The following is an 18,202-nucleotide window of genomic DNA, read 5'->3' as shown; positions in this document are numbered from 1 at the left end:
TGCTGTTCTCTGGCCGTGAGTGGCTGGAGGGAAACAGGCCCACTTGAACAACAAAGCTGTTATATGCATATACAGCACATATACGAGATGAAAAGCTTAATATACAATATGACCCCCCACCCACCCCCAGCCCCATGAAACCAACTGAGGTAGTCTTTCTTGAGCATTTGCTGAGCAGCAGGACCTGGCCCTTTTAGCTCAATTAATCTGTGTCTGTTTTTTATGCGTCTCCCTGGATGAATTTGATAAACTCTGTTCTGAACCCTGACTCACATTGTGGGTCTGTACCCCAAAGAGATACTCCAGACTATTGATACATTCTCCAAAGCGTTAAGCAGCAGGGAACCAGCACTTGGAAGGATTGAGCTGTCATACATACGTTCAGATGTTTATCTGCTGTCTCCATGCACTCTGCAACACAACATTCACGGACACTTACACTCCGCTGTAATAAATAGGCGAGCACCTCACACTGCGGTGCATGCTGTTAAATTAAATGAGCTAAAAAATGAGTTAAAAAATGAGTTAAAAAAAATGAGCTATCAAACAGTGCCAATTTATGTAAAACTACCCAGCAATGCAAGCGTTTATTTTCCTTTCATCACCATTTGAGAGAGTAATGGGCCGCACTCTGCACCAAACAGGTTGTCACTATCAGGGTTAAAGCTGTCATGCCGAGCTGATAACGACAATAATTCAGCCAGGACTAGCACAATCTGAAATTAGGTCATGCTTTCGCTGAAAGTATTTCCACATCATTATCAAAGGTCAGAATGAAAACAGGATTCTGTGGCATATCTTTAGAAACCTGAGAAATTGTGGCTCGTCAAGTGGAAAGAATGGCAGTGTTTGTCGATGATGAGGATATCTGGGCAGGCACGGTGCAAGGTTAATTGCTTGCTCAGATATTCGAAATAAGTGGTTTGCTGTATTTCACACATTGAAATGAGCCAATTTAAGATTTTGACCTCATGCTAACAACTATATTCATGCATGAAGAGCTCAGATCAGGGTTTGCATTTCATGTTCCAGATGATGCCTTACCAAGCGTCCGTTGGCGGGGTCTCCTTGTTTCGCACCTGCGTTCCATTTGCCAATCAGTGTGATCAAGGAGAAAAAAAAAAATCCAAACCTGTTGGCCCCTATGTGGAACTATGTTGGTAAATTATGAGTTCACTGTGATTAATTAGTTTTGGGTTTTTAGTTAAATTTCACTGTCGAGACCTGATTACTGGCAGATTTTTCTGAATAAAAAATCATTTGCATAGTGCCGATTCGACAAAGTGAAGTTGTGTACAGTATCTAAAAAAATGAAATGCATCATGCCACGAGCCAAAGAAATTCAAGGAAACGTCAGAAAATGAATGAAATCTACCACTGTAGCTTATAAAGCCATTTTCAAGGCTTTGGGACTCCAGCAGGTCAAAGTCAAAGGTGTTATCTGCAAAAAAAAAAAGAACACTGGTAACAGTGACAAGATTCTCAGGAGTGATTGGCAACCAAAATTACATTGAGAGTGCAACAATGACTCATACAGGTTGCCACAAAACAACTCGAATGACATGCAAAGAACTGCCGGCAGCAGAGACCTCATTAAGGGCACTGTTCAGGACTCAACCAAAAGAAATGCATTGGGCAAAAATGGCATGCATGTCAGCGATACAAGGTAAAGATTCTTACCGACAAAAAGAACATAAATGGTCATCTCACTTTTGCATCATAAAGCATTTTGATGAATGTCGAGACTTTTGGAGAAATATGTTGTGGACTAAAATGATAAAAGCATTGATCTCTCTGGAAGATGTGTGTTAGGTTGCATCTAGTGTATAAATAATACAGCATTTGAAATGAAAAAAAATCATGCCAGCAGTCAAACATGTTGGTGTGATGTTGAAAGGCTGCTTTGCTTCTTCAGCCCGGAATAACATACTGTGATTAATGGGACATGGATTTCTGCTTGAAAATTTCACAGATGAACAGCGATCGGTTTTTGACCTCAGGATCAAGTGCTTTTGGATTACGCAGCAGAACAACAACCCAAAACACACCAGAAAATCCAGCTCTAATGAGTGAAAAAATAACGAAATGAAGGCCCCCCCCCAACACACACACACACACACACACACACACACACACAAATGAGGTGCTGTGGTGATTCATCATGAATGAATCACCACAAACACTTGATTTTCATTATTATTCCCAATGGTTTTACAACCAGTGAGAATGCAATGACTTTTCCACAATTGACCATATAGGTTTGAGTTTTTTGCATCTGTTCATTATTATTTTTATTTACCAACTGCATTTTGTGTTTTCTTGGGTCTGAGATATCTCAGGGTAGTTCTGAGGAAGCATGGCCTGCCACAGGAGGTGCTAAAACAGTTCTACACAGCAGCCATCAAATCAATCCTATGTTCTTCCATCACGGTTTGGTTTGAGGCCACCACAAAAAAGGAGAAAAATCCATCTGCAACGGACAGGTAGGACTGTGGGAAAAATCATTGGCACCTCCCTACCCACTCTTGAGGACTTACACACCGCAAGAACCAAGACAAGGGCGCGGAAAATCCGACTTGACCACACCCTGCCAGCTAGCTTTTGCAGCTCGTCCCCTCAGGCAAGCGCTACCGATCCATGCGCACAAAAGTCCAGCAGAGATTCAAACAGCTTCATCCCTCTTGCCATTAACTCCCAAAACAGTAATCCAAATCTACCTGTATAGTGGCTCTTTGCAATTTTGCACACCCGTGTGAAACAGCATTACCGCAATAATCATTGTAGCTCCCGCTCTGTAATTACTCGAACCATTGTCACTGATCTATATTCCACAGCACCAGACACTTGAAAGTCCAAGGACATCTGTACAATTGCACACTTAAACTTTTTTTAAAGATGATTCTGATTCTACCAGGCAAAGCACAAACACAATTATAACGTCATTACTAAGTGAATACCTTCTCCTGACAGTGACATGGAAGAAGATGACCCAGGGACCATGTGTTCTGGGTCGGGAATTTTGCCTTGATTCACTCCATTGTATAATATGGGCTGGGTGACAAGGTCGAGTGGAGTCTCCATCTCCAGTCAATACAGCATCATAGAGGAGCTAAAACCCCTTCCCTCATGGGCACTGAGCAAGGCAAAATTAGTTCTGGGCGTAGAAATATATTTAGATTTTTTTTCCTATTGAGTATATCACTGAAAAGGAAGGAAAAAATTAGCACAAAATAATAGCCATTTTCTGACCAAGGCTGTGTTTAGACTTTGGCAGCTTAATTTACTACCGGTACATTTAATGCAGTTTACTGGGAACTGTTATCTACAGTAAATATGGATTGCAGATTACAATGAAATACTGCATGTCTGCTTTGAGTTCACTGAAGTAAATTGGAATTAAACCATACCTTTGTGTAGACTTGTGCAGCAAGATGAGGGCAACATATAGGATCTAAATTTTCTGCAATGGAACATTCCTAATATTTATAGTAACTGGCTACAAAGCAAGTTTCTAGAATTCTTCTAAGTGCTTGTAAAATGCTTTGTTTTATTGCAACAAATGTGATTTAGCCCACAGATGAGATTTTGTCCAATAGTTTGCTCTGTGGTTGCAGCCACATGGCAAGACTATCCAACGACAACTGAGGTTGAAGCAGTCTGCCAAATGCCTGGCTCATTTTCTAGTATGCCTGCTTCCCTCCAGCCACTCACAGCCAGAGAACAGCAACATGCCCAAGACTGTCAAATATCAACATTCTCATGGACTCTCATGTTTTAATCTGCACACACAAGGCATGTGACTATTTTGCTTTTGTGTTTTATTGCTTTGAGCAGCAGTTGATGGGTTGCTTCTTTTAAGCATTTCTTGTTCAGCAAAAATACAGGTTGACATGAATTATTTAATGAAACGAGGTGACTTTGATCTTTTAAGCCTCTCTCATTTGACCAAAGACGCAGTTACTCTATAATTTAATTACCCAAGTTTTCGTAGTCCGTCAGGACTACAAAACTGAAAACGTGCAAACTGCGTGATGAAAATAAATACTGTATGACCTTTGCAATGGATCTTCATATATTTGAGGATTTTATCATTATAAATTAATATTGTAGAGAATCCGCATTCTTTTCACGGCATTTTTCACATTAGTCATTTGGAAATGATCTTATTCAAATTTTGTAAAGTTTTTCATAATTTATTGGCTAAAACAAAACATTTTATGGCAAAAACATGTGAGTGCATTCAATGGCAGATGTGTTTCAGTAAGCTTAGGTGTGAGGTGAATTCCTTTCTGCTTGATTTTAGGACAACTGTATAATGAGCAGTGATGGGAAATTAAAGCTTCATGAACCAGTTGGGCTGTTTATTAAGCCCTCTAGAGGGCAACACAGGGTTCAAAGCACACTGACTTACCATTTGTTAAACCCTTTATTTTAACCAACAGTGCCATCTAGATGAGTAAAAAAACACAACGACTGGGTCATGAGGCATCTTGAAGCATTTTGCCCTTACTAATTATCACTATCATGCACAGGGGATCCTCTCGGTGTACAACAGGGTTCTGTTTTTGTCCCCTGAATTTGTAATGTATATACTGAATGTCGTCGCTGTTACGTTTTGGGTGATGGTAGTTGGAGGACCCCAAAAAGCAGGGGGGCAGGGAGGAGCAGGGTGGACTGATGTATTGAACAAAAATGCAAACAGGAGTACACTGGAAAAAAACTAACTGAAGTACTCGAACAAAGTCCTAAAATTCACAAGAAACCAAAGTAGTAAAAAAACCTATGACAGAAAACAAAATGTGACAGCAGCACACAGACACAGACACTCACGCACACACACACACAGATCCAACAAAGACCGACTTGAACCCAGGGAACTAAATCCAAGCAAAGTGGCGAGACAACGAGACACACCTGGACAAGACACAAAGGGTTGAGGGAGCTGATTGGTTAAAACACAAAGGCCACGGATGACGAGAACAGGTGGAGACAAAAAGGGCACATGAGGGAACAAAACCAAATGTAACCTAAACAAAAACATAATCGTCATGCACGAATGCAGTGTGGTAAAGTCCTAATATTAAATATTGGTATGAAAAAACATTTTGTGGAACTCCCAAATTAAAAAAATAAAATAAAAATAGGGCGTTAACTGAATGTGACTTTGTCCCCCGTGTAACTATGCACCAATCATTGATGTTTATTTGCTGGACTTTGGTGAGTGGGAACCGAACCCGCGCTGCCTGCACACAAGTCAGGTAAGTGAAGCACTACACCATGATTGAAGACTTCCCTGCAAAAAAAGAGCATTTTCAAATAACCTAATAGGTCACTGGATTATTGATTATAATGGTGCTATAACAATGCATAAATTGTCCTGGAGTCACTGATGGGAATCTTGGGTTCAGTTTCCCGTCATAGATGGTTTGAATGCGACTGGTTGAATTGGATGAGTAGTATAGAAAATGGAATAATACCTGCCTGGAATTCGTGTCCCGTGAGATAAATGTAGGCAGCCCGGTACCCAACCGGTTAGTACATCAGCCTCACAGTGCAGATGTCGTGGGTTCAATCCTGGCTCCGGCCTTCCTGTGTGGATTTTGCATGTTCTCCCCGAGCCTGCGTAGGTTTTCTCCGGGTACTCCGGTTTCCTCCCACGTTCCAAAAACATGCATGGCAGCCTGATTGAACACTCTAAATTGTCCCTACGTGTGAGTGTGAGCGCGGATGGTTGTTTGCCTCTGTGTGCCCTGCGATTGGCTGGCAGCCGCTTCAGGGTGTCCCCCGCCTACTGCCCCAAAACAGCTGGGATAGGCTCCAGCAACACCCTGACTCTTGTGAGGATAAAGCGGTTCAGAATATGGATGGATGGATGGATGAGATAAATGTAGCTGGTAATTTTACTGAGAAAAAGCTATCTAGCATCATGATCATTACATGACTAGATTTGCATACTTTGGGGAAATTTAAAGCAATCGTCTTAAAGCTTCAGGCACTCCTTGCACCACTCCATCCATCTCCTCTTCCATCTCTTCCTTCTTGTAATATGCAGCGGGCCTCTGACTGACTGATATCCCACCTCCTCGCTGCCGGTCTGACTGCAGCACTCTTGAACAATAGCTCTCTCTCCTCCTCCCCAACTCTTCCATTTAAAATGCGGCTCACAGGCGCGTTCGTACCCTGTTTTTTAAGCGTGCACACACACGCGCAGTCTCCCCAAGCCCCCCTCCTCCTTTTTCCCGATCGGATGCCAATAATGATACGGCGGGGCCGGGCCGCGCAGCTCGAATCCAAGCGGACAATTTGGCACGTGAATCTTTTCAAATGTCTTCACCTTTTGCTTCGTGACAGGTGAATTCTACTTCATACAGAAGGACAAACATCAAGAAGATTTTTCTTGATGAAAAAAATACTAAAATTATTCTACTGTAGAGGATCTTGTGTGAGCTCATTTTTACTCTCTCTCTCTCTCGCTTGCTCTCTCGCTCCCCCCTCCCTCCACCCTCTCAGTCTCTGCATCCTCCTCCGGTGGTGTCGGAGTCTCAGTGAATGCGGCTGAGAGTGGAGCGAGCACGCGCCTGACACGGATACTGTGCAGTTTTACAGGAGGGAAACTCGAAGCTTCCGTCCTCTCACTCCTTTTTTTCGCTCTCCGGATCAACTGGCTGTATAAATCGTAACTTTCTTGCTCTGAGTTGATTTTTGTTATGAGCTCTTTTTTTTCTAATGGTGGAAAGTGCAGAGCTTGCTGCCGGTCACCTGCACCGCATTGGACTAGCAGTCGAATAACTGCATTATTCATTTTTACGCACCAGTTTGTGCTGTCTCTCTTGTTGCCTACGACTGGTTAAAAAAAAAAAAGATTCTACGCGATGTTGCCGTAATTAGAACTCAACCTTATCGTTTTGTGTGGCTAAAAACCTTTTTTTTCCTGCTGCAACTGACAAATTGACAGTGTTCAAGGATGAATACAAATGGGATTCGTGCAGCGAATGGAAAACTAATATATCATCTGTATATGGGAGAACTACACACTAATAAGAACGGGAGCGCGTTGCCTTTTGATTCGTGAAAAAGAAAAAAAAAACATTCCCCGTGCGCAACTTCAGCACTTCGGATCATGTCAAACATACCACTGTTTATTAAACGGATGATCGGTGGCGGCTGAGCCGGACGCACGGCTTTGACAGTCCTCCTGTTCCCCCCTCCAGTTGTCAATATAGATAATACGATTCCAAGGATGGCTGACTTGTGGCATCGCGTCACGAACCTTGTGGACCTTCCCACGCCTAGGAGTCGCTGGACGAGCTATCAAGATCTCTAGAATCTGCCCCCCCCCTCGCCCCCCCCCCCCCCCCTTGTGTTGCATCTCACAATCCTTATTGCAATCCATTCGGCTCTTTCCTTTTCATCTTATAACCGCGCAAATGTTCTCCCGTTCCCATGGAGGTGGGACAACCTTGGGACTCAAGCAAGCAAGCAGTGGGGATGATTTTCTTTTTTTCAAGCACGCGCAACCCGTGAGCAAGAGACGCATCGGGTGAAATAGGAGCCCGCCCTGCTCGCCCGTCTCCCCAGCACCCTCCCTAACCACCCGGATCCAAGCCAGCGCGCCTGGCTTTCCGTTGATGTGCAGCAGTCTGCATGGAAATGAAGGAGCGGGGAAGCCTTGTTGCTTCCGTGAAATGTGTGTTTCCTCCGCGGCTGGGAGTGCTTCAGCGGCACCTTTCCATCCATGTCTCACGAATGCCGCCCCGAGTCTCCAAAAGGAGTCAGACACATCAGCCTTAGGTAGGTATTCATTTACTTTTATGCGTTTTTGCATGATCTGTTGTGTTTGGTGCAGCTGAAAAAATGTGCATTTCCCAAAACATTTTGAAACTGTTATTAATAGAGACAGTCTCAACTCTCCTATACGTGCTGTCAGATGATTTCCTAATAACCTCAATGTGCTGACATGAAACCAGACCGTTGTGATAAAGAGAAATATAGTGCTTAGTCTTTGATTATGATGAAGAGACGGAACAACGTTTGGGTCTGCATTCCATGTCTTTTACAAATAAACAAACAAGCAAACAGTGATATGTGTGCAACAGCTGGTGTCTTCTCCATTTCCTGAGCATATGTTGCTTTTTTTTTTTTTTAGCCCAAAGCATTTGTGTTGTTCAGAAAACAGGGTGATTTGTGTCACAACCCAAATAATTCCGTTCCAATTTCGTATTAATTAAGGGATTTGGGAACACATGAATAAAGATATAGTTTGATTCAAACTCATTTGATATCTTCAGGCAAGAACATTTATTCAATGCCGTATCAAGATCCAAATGAATTTTGAACCGGGATTTGAATGATGACCATATAGTTTGATAATTGAGTTAATCTGTATATGTGCATGATGTGGTGTGTATGCTTGTGCATGCACCTGACTTTTTTTTTCTTTCCAGAGGCTACTAAATGATTTTCTGGGGGCGGATTTTTAATCGGCGAGATGATGCTCATTCTCCTGCTGGCAACCTTTTCCTCTTCAATCTCAAGCTCCTCCCTCTCATCCCCCTCCATGTCAGATGGACTCCCAATGGCAGACCCTTCTGCTTCGGACTTGATGTCAGAGACTTGCAGTGCCTGCTCCTGCTTGTCGGTGGAAAATGTGCTGTACGTCAACTGTGAAAAGATCACCGTATATCGACCGACGCAACTCATTCCGCCTGTGTCATCATTGTACCACCTCAACTTCCAAAACAACCTCTTAATTATTCTCTACCCAAACTCGTTCCTCAACTTCACCCATGCTGTATCTCTGCAGCTGGGGAACAATCAGCTGCAGAACATTGAAGGTGGCGCATTCGTGGGGATGAGTGCGTTGAAACAGCTGCACCTCAACAACAATGAGTTGAAGGTGCTGCAAGCAGACACGTTTCAAGGAATAGAAAACCTGGAGTACCTTCAAGCAGACTACAACTTGATAAAGTACATCGAAAAGGGAGCATTCAACAAACTGCACAAGTTGAAAGTGCTGATTCTGAATGACAATCTAATACAGGCACTTCCTGACAACATCTTTCGCTTTGCCTCCCTCACACACCTGGATATAAGAGGAAACAGGATCCAGAAGCTTCCGTATTTGGGAGTGCTGGAGCACATCGGCCGCATTGTCGAGCTACAGTTGGATGATAACCCCTGGAATTGTACCTGCGACTTGGCACCTCTCAAGGCATGGCTTGAAAACATGCCTTATAATATTTTTATCGGGGAGGCCATCTGTGAAACGCCGAGCGACTTGTATGGGAGGCTGCTGAAAGAAACTAATAAGCAAGAGCTTTGCCCAATGGGTACAGGAAGTGACTTTGATGTTAGAATGCCACCCGCACTCCCCGACACGGGTCAGACATCGCCACCGACCTCCGCGGCCGCAATGACCACAAAATCGCCGAAAACCACAGACTCGTCCAAGATGTACGGAAATGGCATCGTGGCCGGTTTGCCCCCTTTTAGAAGAAATAGCCAGATTGTTTCCTTTCAGACACGGAGCCCCCCAGTGTTATGCCCGCAGCCTTGCAGCTGTAAAACCCACCCTTCAGATTTTGGCATTAGCGTCAGTTGTCAGGAAAGAAACATCAAAAATCTGGCAGACCTAATTCCGAAACCGCCAAATGCCAAGAAACTTCACTTGAGCGGCAATTACATTCGTGACATCAGCCCGAATGATTTCCATGAATTTGAAGGTCTCGATTTACTTCATCTCGGCAGCAACCAAATTGTCAGCGTCCAGAAAGGTGTGTTTGCTAACCTCACCAATCTAAGAAGACTGTATCTGAATGGAAACCAGCTCGAGCAGTTACACCCCGAGATGTTTTTGGGCCTCACAAACCTACAGTACCTATATTTGGAATACAATGCCATTAAAGAAGTCCTCGCGGGCACGTTTGACTCCATGCCAAACTTGCAACTCCTCTATCTTAATAATAATGTGCTACGGAGTCTTCCTGCCTATGTGTTTGCAGGCGTCTCTTTAGCCAAACTTAATTTGAAAAACAACCACTTCATGACCCTGCCGGTCAGCGGCGTCCTGGACCAGCTGCGCTCTTTGACCCAAATAGACCTCGAGGGCAACCCGTGGGAGTGTTCCTGCGATTTGGTCGCTCTCAAACTATGGCTAGACAAGCTCGGGGACGGAGTGGCGGCCAAAGAGGTGAGGTGCGCCTCCCCTGTGCAATTCTCCAACATTGAACTGCGCCTGCTGAAAAACGAGATCTTGTGCCCAAAACTGATTGCGCGGCCACCGTTCATTTTGACCAGCGCCACCCCGGTGTTGACTTCCCTTTCGCCCGCAGGAGTTGGCAAAGCCCAGCCCGGAGGACCCGTGCCCCTTTCAATCATGATCCTGAGTATCCTTGTTGTGCTCATCCTTACGGTGTTCGTGGCCTTCTGCCTTCTAGTCTTTGTCCTCAAACGGAATAGAAAACCAGCCGGTCGGCAGGAACTGGGGAATCAGGAGTGCGGCTCCATGTCACTGCAGCTGCACCGGCACGGCCACAAGTCAGGCAAAAAAGGTTCCGTTCCAGGAGACGAATTAGGAGGCGAAACGTTTATCCCCCAGACCATCGAACACATTGGCAAGAGCCACACTTGTGGCATTGGACGTTCGTCAGACATGGACGCGGGGTTTAAGTTCGCTGACTCGCAAAGGCAGAAAATTATCCTTCGCAGTTGTGGCGATAAGGATAAGGACGCACTTTCCACCTTGGAGCGCAACAAGCGCCTCAGCACAATCGACGAACTTGAGGAATTCCTACCAAATCGAGAGCCCAGCATGTTTATCCAAAACTTCCTGGACGGCAAGAGAGATTTCAGCAGCATAGGAATGGGCGGCTACGAAATCCGCTACCCGGAAAAAACTCTTGATCGAAAGATGAAGAAAGCATCGCTGATAGGTGGGAACCACAGTAAGATTGTGGTGGAGCAAAGAAAAAGTGAGTATTACGAGCTGAAAGCCAAGCTCCAAGGAACACCTGATTACCTTCAGGTGCTTGAGGAGCAGACCGCACTGACTAAAATGTAGAAATTGTTGCGTGCGATTCAGGGCAGTGATGGCATACAAACGCGGCAGCGTCAGACACACGCACAGGTCGAAAGGCGCTCAAACAGATCAGCTTTGGTTTTGGTTTTCTCCCCCTCCAGTTGCACGCATCATGTAACCCCCAAACCTTTTCTTTTCTATCTTCCCTTTTCTCTTTGCAGCCAGCTGTGCGCATACACTCCCTCGCACACACACACATTCAGCAAAAAAGTGCCTTCTGGAAAATCCTTATGACCAGTGCTTAGATGGACAAAATGGCTCCATACTACAACGCTTTTACTTGGATCGACGAGGATACACGTTAAAGTGAAAGACGTTTGGATCATCCGTGCCACATGTTTGAATCGTAATCTCGACACCACAAGACAGCCTACAAACAACCAGACAGTCTTAGTATTTTTGCTGCTATGGAAATGGCGCCTTTTTTTTCCTCCATTGTATATTGCTGGTATTATTTTATTTTCGTTTTTTTTTTAAACCCCCCCACACCCCCTGCCCCAAAAAAAAAATGAAATGGTTGTTGGAACTGCTTGAAAATATACCTCGCCGGCTCCCTCCCTCATTTGATAACAGAAGGGTGGAAACAGAAAAAAAAAAACCCATGAGGGCACCTCAATCGTGTCCTTCTTGGCTGCGAAATGTACAGGTATCTGTTGTTACTGCTTTCTGGGATGAGTTACAAAGAATGACTCAGTGGATTCTACCTTGCTTTTTTTTCACGTTGTAAGGATATTGGTTTGTTCTAGGGGAAACTCTCTGGGGCAGCTTGCAGACTATATGCCTTTTTTTTTCAGGACGAAACACTCGTGGCAGAATACCCACTCTATGCTGAAAGCCTCAATGGCTCCAGTTTTGTGTTCATTGGAAGGCAACAATGCAAAACTCTTTAGACATTGAGTTCATGACTTGTTTTCTTGGTGTAAAAAGCCATGTTAATATATAGTGTATTCCGAATGGAGTTGTGTTTCCTCTTCAAGTTACTATTTCAAAATGTCCGATTTTGGGTGGAAGCGAATCGGCAATTATACTGTCAAGAGATGTTTCTGCACATGAAAACCCAAGGATAAAAGAGTACAAAGCTGCTTGCCATGTAAGCGTAACTTGGAATTTATTTTGTAAGTCTTACATTATTTGTATCGGTGGGACTGGTTTGTAAAATACACTGACAAATATTTGCACGCACACACACATACATGCACACGCACACACACAGACACACACACAAACACAAACACACACACACACGCTGTATGGCGGAACATCATCCCCTCGAGACTGCACCCCAGAGACGTCAAAGGGATCATCAATATGACTCAGTCAGTGATAACTCACCTCTTGTCAGTTCTCACTTCATAGTAAAAGAATTTCAAAACATAGTTAGTTTATTTTTCTATGCAGGGTTATTGAAAGAGATGACGGTCTTATGAGAAAAAAAAGGATAGGATGCCCTGAGATGAACTAACTTTCATCGGAGCTAATACACGTCACGCGGGTAGACGTGACGGATGAATTGTTTCAATGGTTTTTGCTGTTTTCTGTTTGCTTAACAAGTTAACATGATGAACAATGGTGAAATGTGATCTGTGTTGTTTCGCACGACAAACCCGGCGGAGTCTGCGAAGGCTCACTCGGGTTCTTTATTCTTACATCTCCCACGGCATCTTGTAAAAGGTTTCTTATGAACTTATGCAACCAAAATAAATGTGCATTCAACTTGATAAGGTTCCGGGTTGTTGATGTGCGAGCGGTGAAACTGTGGGCTCTTCAAGATAAGGACAGAATCATATCATAGACGATGTGCAATATTAGGGAATACTCAAATAGGAAATGGCTTCAAATCCTGTCTGTTTTATTTAAGTTTGGGGTAGTCGTGTTGCAAGAGAAGATGCAATTCCAAACGGATTTGCTTCACTCCACGCGGTTTTTAACGAAACGGATTGTCAAGTTCAACTGACGATATTAAACCTGTTTTGTTGCTATTGCAAACAAATAGAATGTAACTTGGAAAGTATAAGAAATACAATTTTCTATCAGTCATAAATCTCCTGTATAATGGTTCATTTTCTCTTGTATTATCCTGTTAATATGAAAGTATTAAAAGGAGCATTCATTTGCATTGTGTCCCCACAATTGATTTCATGTTGCACGACTCGTTCGGGTGAAGCAGTCAGGTTGGCTCGCACGCAGTGTTCGAGGTGAATGAAATGAAAAGTTGAATTGTCTGACAGCTCGTGTCGGACAGACGCCATCTGAAAAGTGCCGGAATGTATGCACGTGTTGAGTTGATGAAGCTTTTCTGTTTGATTCATATAAACCGTTTGGTGGAAACAAACGCACGTCTGCTTGTTCGTCTGAGACATTAAAATCGTGATTTCAATTTAACAAAAAAAAAAAAAAAAATGAAGAAGACGTGCAAGAATATACTTACCATATCGAGTGGCAAATAATTGGAGCGCGTTTTGTGGAAGCCGTAGCTGCGATGCCTCTTTGACTCGTGTGCTTTTTGTGCCACAAATCTTTTATCCAACAGGTATAAAGGTTTCTTCTGTTTTAGGCACCAATCAAACATTCATGCTTGTTCCATTTCGGGGAAGAAAAAACGAAAAAAAAAGAATCCGGATTTCCGTCTGTGTTAATCCAACCTATGGGGCTTTTGGGGGAACCAAGCTGAAAGGATGACTCATCCAGACGGCAGAGAATTTTCCCTATTAATTATTAATACTTTGGCAGCTCGGAACTAAAAAAAGGACGTGGGGAAAGGGGAGTGAAGTTAGATGAGTCCTCCCCCACAGAACGCTCACTGTTCTGCACTGCACCCCCATCGCCCGATCTGTCATATTTGTAATCATATCGCTTGGTAATGAAATGCTTGCACTCGGATACTTGATATCGACTGCATTGTGCCGGAAATGTGTCTCTTTTCAGTTGACCGTTTTACTGCAGTGACTTGACTCTGGCGCAGGGTTCTATTTTTGGGTTCTTTAAGGGGCTAATATATTTGGATTACAGCAGGCAGAATGTCTGATAGCTGGGGCCTTTTAGTTGTAATCAGTAATGTGCGGTCGTGAGTTTGATGCAATTCTTTTGCTCTAGCCCCAAATGTAATAATCATCCCCGCTGTGGATGAGCGCATTCTCAACTGGTGGGAATTTCACCCCTATCTCTGGAAGCAAATTTCTTGAGCAAGTACATTTTACAAGGGAAAAATATCACAGTAGATCACCGAGCAAAAAAGGTCCCCAAAAAGTAGGAATATCGACACAAGGATCATCTCAATTTCCTCACAAATGTTTCCGTTCGGCGTGTATATTGGTCCTGTTTTATTGAAGAAGCTGACATACACGCGGCCAGCCATGGTGACTTTTTCTGTTGTACGAAGGGCAACAGGTGCATGCACAGGTTTAGTGTACCTTTTTTTTCCAGTTAATGGAGGAGTGTTTAATGGTTCAGCCTGTCGCTACGTCGCTACAATAAATAGAGGAACAAAGATGGGTGTAGGGCATTGTGTTCACCGAAGGGCACAATGTTGCTCCATGACATTGACCGCAAGAGGAGCAGTGAGCTACAGAATTATATTTGGGCCAAAAGAGAGCATGCTGACTGTGCGTTAGGAACGCCACCGTTTTAAAGAGCTTCTTTGTTCACTTTCGACCGGGGGTCGGCAACACGCGGCTCCAGAGCCGCATGGGGCTCTTTAGCGACATCTAGTGGCTCCCTGGAGCTTTATAAAAAAATGTTTGAAAATGGAAAAAGATTTTGATAGTAGGCTAATATAGCTCAAATAGATATAGATACATGTTGCAGCTCTGAAAAAGGAGAGTTGTGGTGTTGGTTTTTTAAAACGTACACTTTATTTTTGCTTTTAACAGTCTCGACAAAGACAGACACGTCTGCTTCCGACTCCGTGCCTTCTCTCTTCTCATTCGACTTGAGAGGCGTTCAAAGACAGCCTCAGAAAAACGGAAATTAATGATCACTTCATTGACACTAAGAAAAGCGAAAACAATGCACCAAAACAAAAAAATCAAGCGAGGAAATTAAAAGAGAAATTCTTTGGGGGCGTTTGTGAACACACAAAAAAGGAATGACTAACATAAACAATTCCGCGACAGTCCAGTCTCCTACATACATACAGCATGTGCTTTCTTCATTGTAAGTTTTATAGAAGACTTTGATTTTTTTGCGGCTCCAGACATATTTGTTTTTTTGGGGTTTTTTTGTCCTATATGGCTCTTTCAACATTTTGGGTTGCCGACCCCTGCTTTAGACAGCTGGGTTTGAATCTAACCAGCGACTCTTGAAATTCATATTTTATATTTGTGCTTTGGTTTCGAGCGCCTGTGTACGACATTGTTGTTCTCCTGTGGTGTTTGAAATTTCCTCTTAAGCACCTTGCTAAGCTGTGTTGACACAATCGTAACAGCAGTGGTACATTTCTATTGTCGGCCTGCAGTGTGCCAGGGAATGTTACCGTCGTGGTTTTGGCATCCGTTGCGGTCAGATGGGTGTTGGAAGAGAGATAAAAAGGGGAGGCGTCTCCCCAGTTACCACTAATTACTCAGTGCATCCGCAATGAGAGCAAAGCAATACCTCACCTTCTGACCAGCTGCCTCATTAAATGTGGCGTTTGTTCAGTTCAGTAGACACCAGGTTGCCATTTTGACCGCGTATTGTGATGTTCATGAAAATAAATAACCTTGTTTGGTCAGTTGTATTGTGTCTTAAAAAGTCAAGTGAGCTTGTACTATTTCAGTTGAGCCCCACTGTCATTCTAGTTTATTAAGCCCTTGGGGCATGAGGCGACGATATGTAACTTTCACGAGAACACCGTGTGACAAGCCAGAAGCACAATGATGTAAGCTTTGTCTGACTTTTTTGTGCCACTAAAGTTTTAGATTAGAAAGGGGTTGCCGCAGAAGGGAGACTAATGATTAAATTAAGTTCAATTATTATTTTCTTCAGATTCTGTCTTCTGACTCTGTCTTGCAACAACTTGGTCAGGAGAACCAGCTCTTGTCATCTGCCTTTATAAAAAGAGAAAACTTCTTAAATGATATAATGGAGGTGAAAGGAAAGTTTAAAAAAAGCATTCTACTGTCATTGCAGAAAGCAAATGCTTTGCCAATCTCAACCACCAATATTTTATGTATCATTCCTTTCAACTGTGTTACTGATGGTGCAGTGGTGCACTCGCCTGACTTGAGTGCGGGTAGGGTGGGATCGGTTCTCTCTCAGTGACGGTCTGAATGTGGGTGCGAATGGTTGTTTGTCTCTATATTTGGTCCGGTGTAAGCTGTTTTCCGGGGCTACACCGGAGCTACTTTGCACGTGTGAACGCTCTACTGGGGCTGCCCCGGCATAGCACCGGACCAAATCTTATGTGTGTCCTGTGACTGACTGGGGAGCAGTTCAGGGGGTAGTCTGACTTTGCCCCGAAATCAGCTAGGATAGGCTGCACTCACTCTCGGTGAACATAAATACAGAGAGAAAAAAGGCTTTTAGGTAATTTTATTTGAACATACAAAACTTTATATAAGAAGTCAATGCAACTTTGAAAAAGTCAAATAAACGGGCCAATGATAAGATGAAATAAACTCCTCTTTTTAATATAATGTGGCTAGTCAGACTGGGTGATATGGCTGAAAAATGTTTTACAATATAAGTATTTCATATCAGTCCATTTTTACAATTATCCAGCCGTCCATCCATTTTCCAATCCGCTTATCCTCACCAGGGTTGCGGGGGATGCTGGAGCCCATCCCAGCCATGTTCGGGCAGTAAGCGGGGGACACCCTGAACTTGTTGCCAGCCAATCGCAGGACACACAGAGACAAACAACCATCCTGCACGCACACTCACACCAAAGGTTAATTTAGAGTGTTCCATTAACGTGCCACAAATGTTTTTGGAATGTGGAATGAAACCGAAGCACTGGAGAAAACCCACGCGGGCTCGCGGGGAACATGCAAACTCCACATAGGACAGCTGCGGCCGGTATCAAACACACGCGCACACACATGCACAAACACACACACACACACACACACACACACACACACACACACACACACACACACACACACACACACACACACACACACACACTTCTGTTTGATTTTAGGTCACTTTTACTCAACCTCTACTTATCCGTCATGCAATTTCCTCACAGTCGGCTCATTGAGGCATCTCCTGTTTTTGTGGAAAGGCACTTCATGATGCAATGTTTGTATGAAATGTGCTGTTATTTCAGATTGATTGCTATTACTACTATTAAGGATCGTGACTGCAGGTGTAAAGGCATCGTTGGCTGCACCGTCGGTAGCGAGAGGGCATAATGCAGGGGTGAGGAGAAAGAGAGAGTGAGCGAGAGAATAAAGAGAACGTTTTTAGTAACATAATAGAGGGCTGATTTGGGATTGAACCTTTTTTTACTGCGACACAGACGTACGAGCCACATGTTCCACTTTTCATCTGCTCCCCGGAGATGCTTTGCCAGGCTTGCATCAGCAGCCACGTCATCAATTAACACCAGCGATGCCGTCCCATTTACAGCAAGGCAGTACGTACTCATGTCATAACATGAAATCTGTCGATTTCTCACCCCATCATTCTGTTACAATTTGGTTGGTGTTATCTGTCCAAACAATCTGATTCCAGAACATTTACTGTGTACAGTTTCCCACAAAATCCATTTCTGGCTTTCCTATTCTTGAATGGTGCCAGTGGTCCGCACGCTGTTGTGAAACCACTTTATTTACTATGATGGATGTGTCTTGCATGTAGATTTTGGCAAAGCTACACCTGGACCTTTGCTATGGTATTCTTGACTTCTGCTGATGTCATAGAGGGTTTTTCTTCCTAAACCCAATCCAAAACAATTCAGTTTTAGTGGTCTCTTTTCTCCAGACTCTTCGTGGTACATTTCTCTTAACCAACAAGGGAAGAGACCTCACATGTCCAATTGACCTCTTTGAGACAGTCCAAATAATTTTTGAGACCCTGAGAATCAAAGTTGATTTACAGTATGCTGTGTGAATGTAATTCTGTATTAGCAAATGACAAAGCCGGTCATAAAATCCGTCTCATTGTTTACATGCTTCTGGAGATCACTTGATTCTTTCCACC

The 18,202-nt window shown here is 43.6% G+C and overlaps 1 protein-coding gene across 1 annotated transcript; it reads left to right on the top strand.

The window, feature by feature from the left end:
• Positions 1 to 7,354: 7,354 nt before the first annotated feature.
• slitrk4 (SLIT and NTRK-like family, member 4) lies at positions 7,355 to 13,193 on the top strand. Its single transcript, XM_086105836.1, has 3 exons — positions 7,355 to 7,791; positions 8,445 to 10,970; positions 11,239 to 13,193. The coding sequence occupies exons 2-3, from the start codon at positions 8,489 to 8,491 to the stop codon at positions 11,385 to 11,387; spliced, it is 2,631 nt and encodes an 876-aa protein (XP_085961962.1). The 5' UTR covers positions 7,355 to 7,791; positions 8,445 to 8,488; the 3' UTR covers positions 11,388 to 13,193.
• Positions 13,194 to 18,202: the final 5,009 nt, after the last annotated feature.

This window comes from Hippocampus guttulatus, chromosome 2, assembly GCF_054856545.1.
Source record: "Hippocampus guttulatus isolate MCC_2025c chromosome 2, RoL_Hgut_1.0, whole genome shotgun sequence".
Lineage (NCBI taxonomy): Eukaryota > Metazoa > Chordata > Actinopteri > Syngnathiformes > Syngnathidae > Hippocampus > Hippocampus guttulatus.
Note: the sequence above shows the minus strand (reverse complement) of the source record. Positions and strands in the feature narration are given on the sequence as shown.

What these genes read in the sequence shown, in the direction of transcription:
- slitrk4 (XM_086105836.1), top strand. Translation starts at nt 8,489, where the DNA reads ATGATGCTCATTCTCCTGCTGGCAACCTTTTCCTCTTCAATCTCAAGC. An exon ending in TGTGGTGGAGCAAAGAAAAA is followed by an intron (nt 10,971 to 11,238) that starts GTGAGTATTACG and finishes TTCTCTTTGCAG; the next exon opens with CCAGCTGTGCGCATACACTC.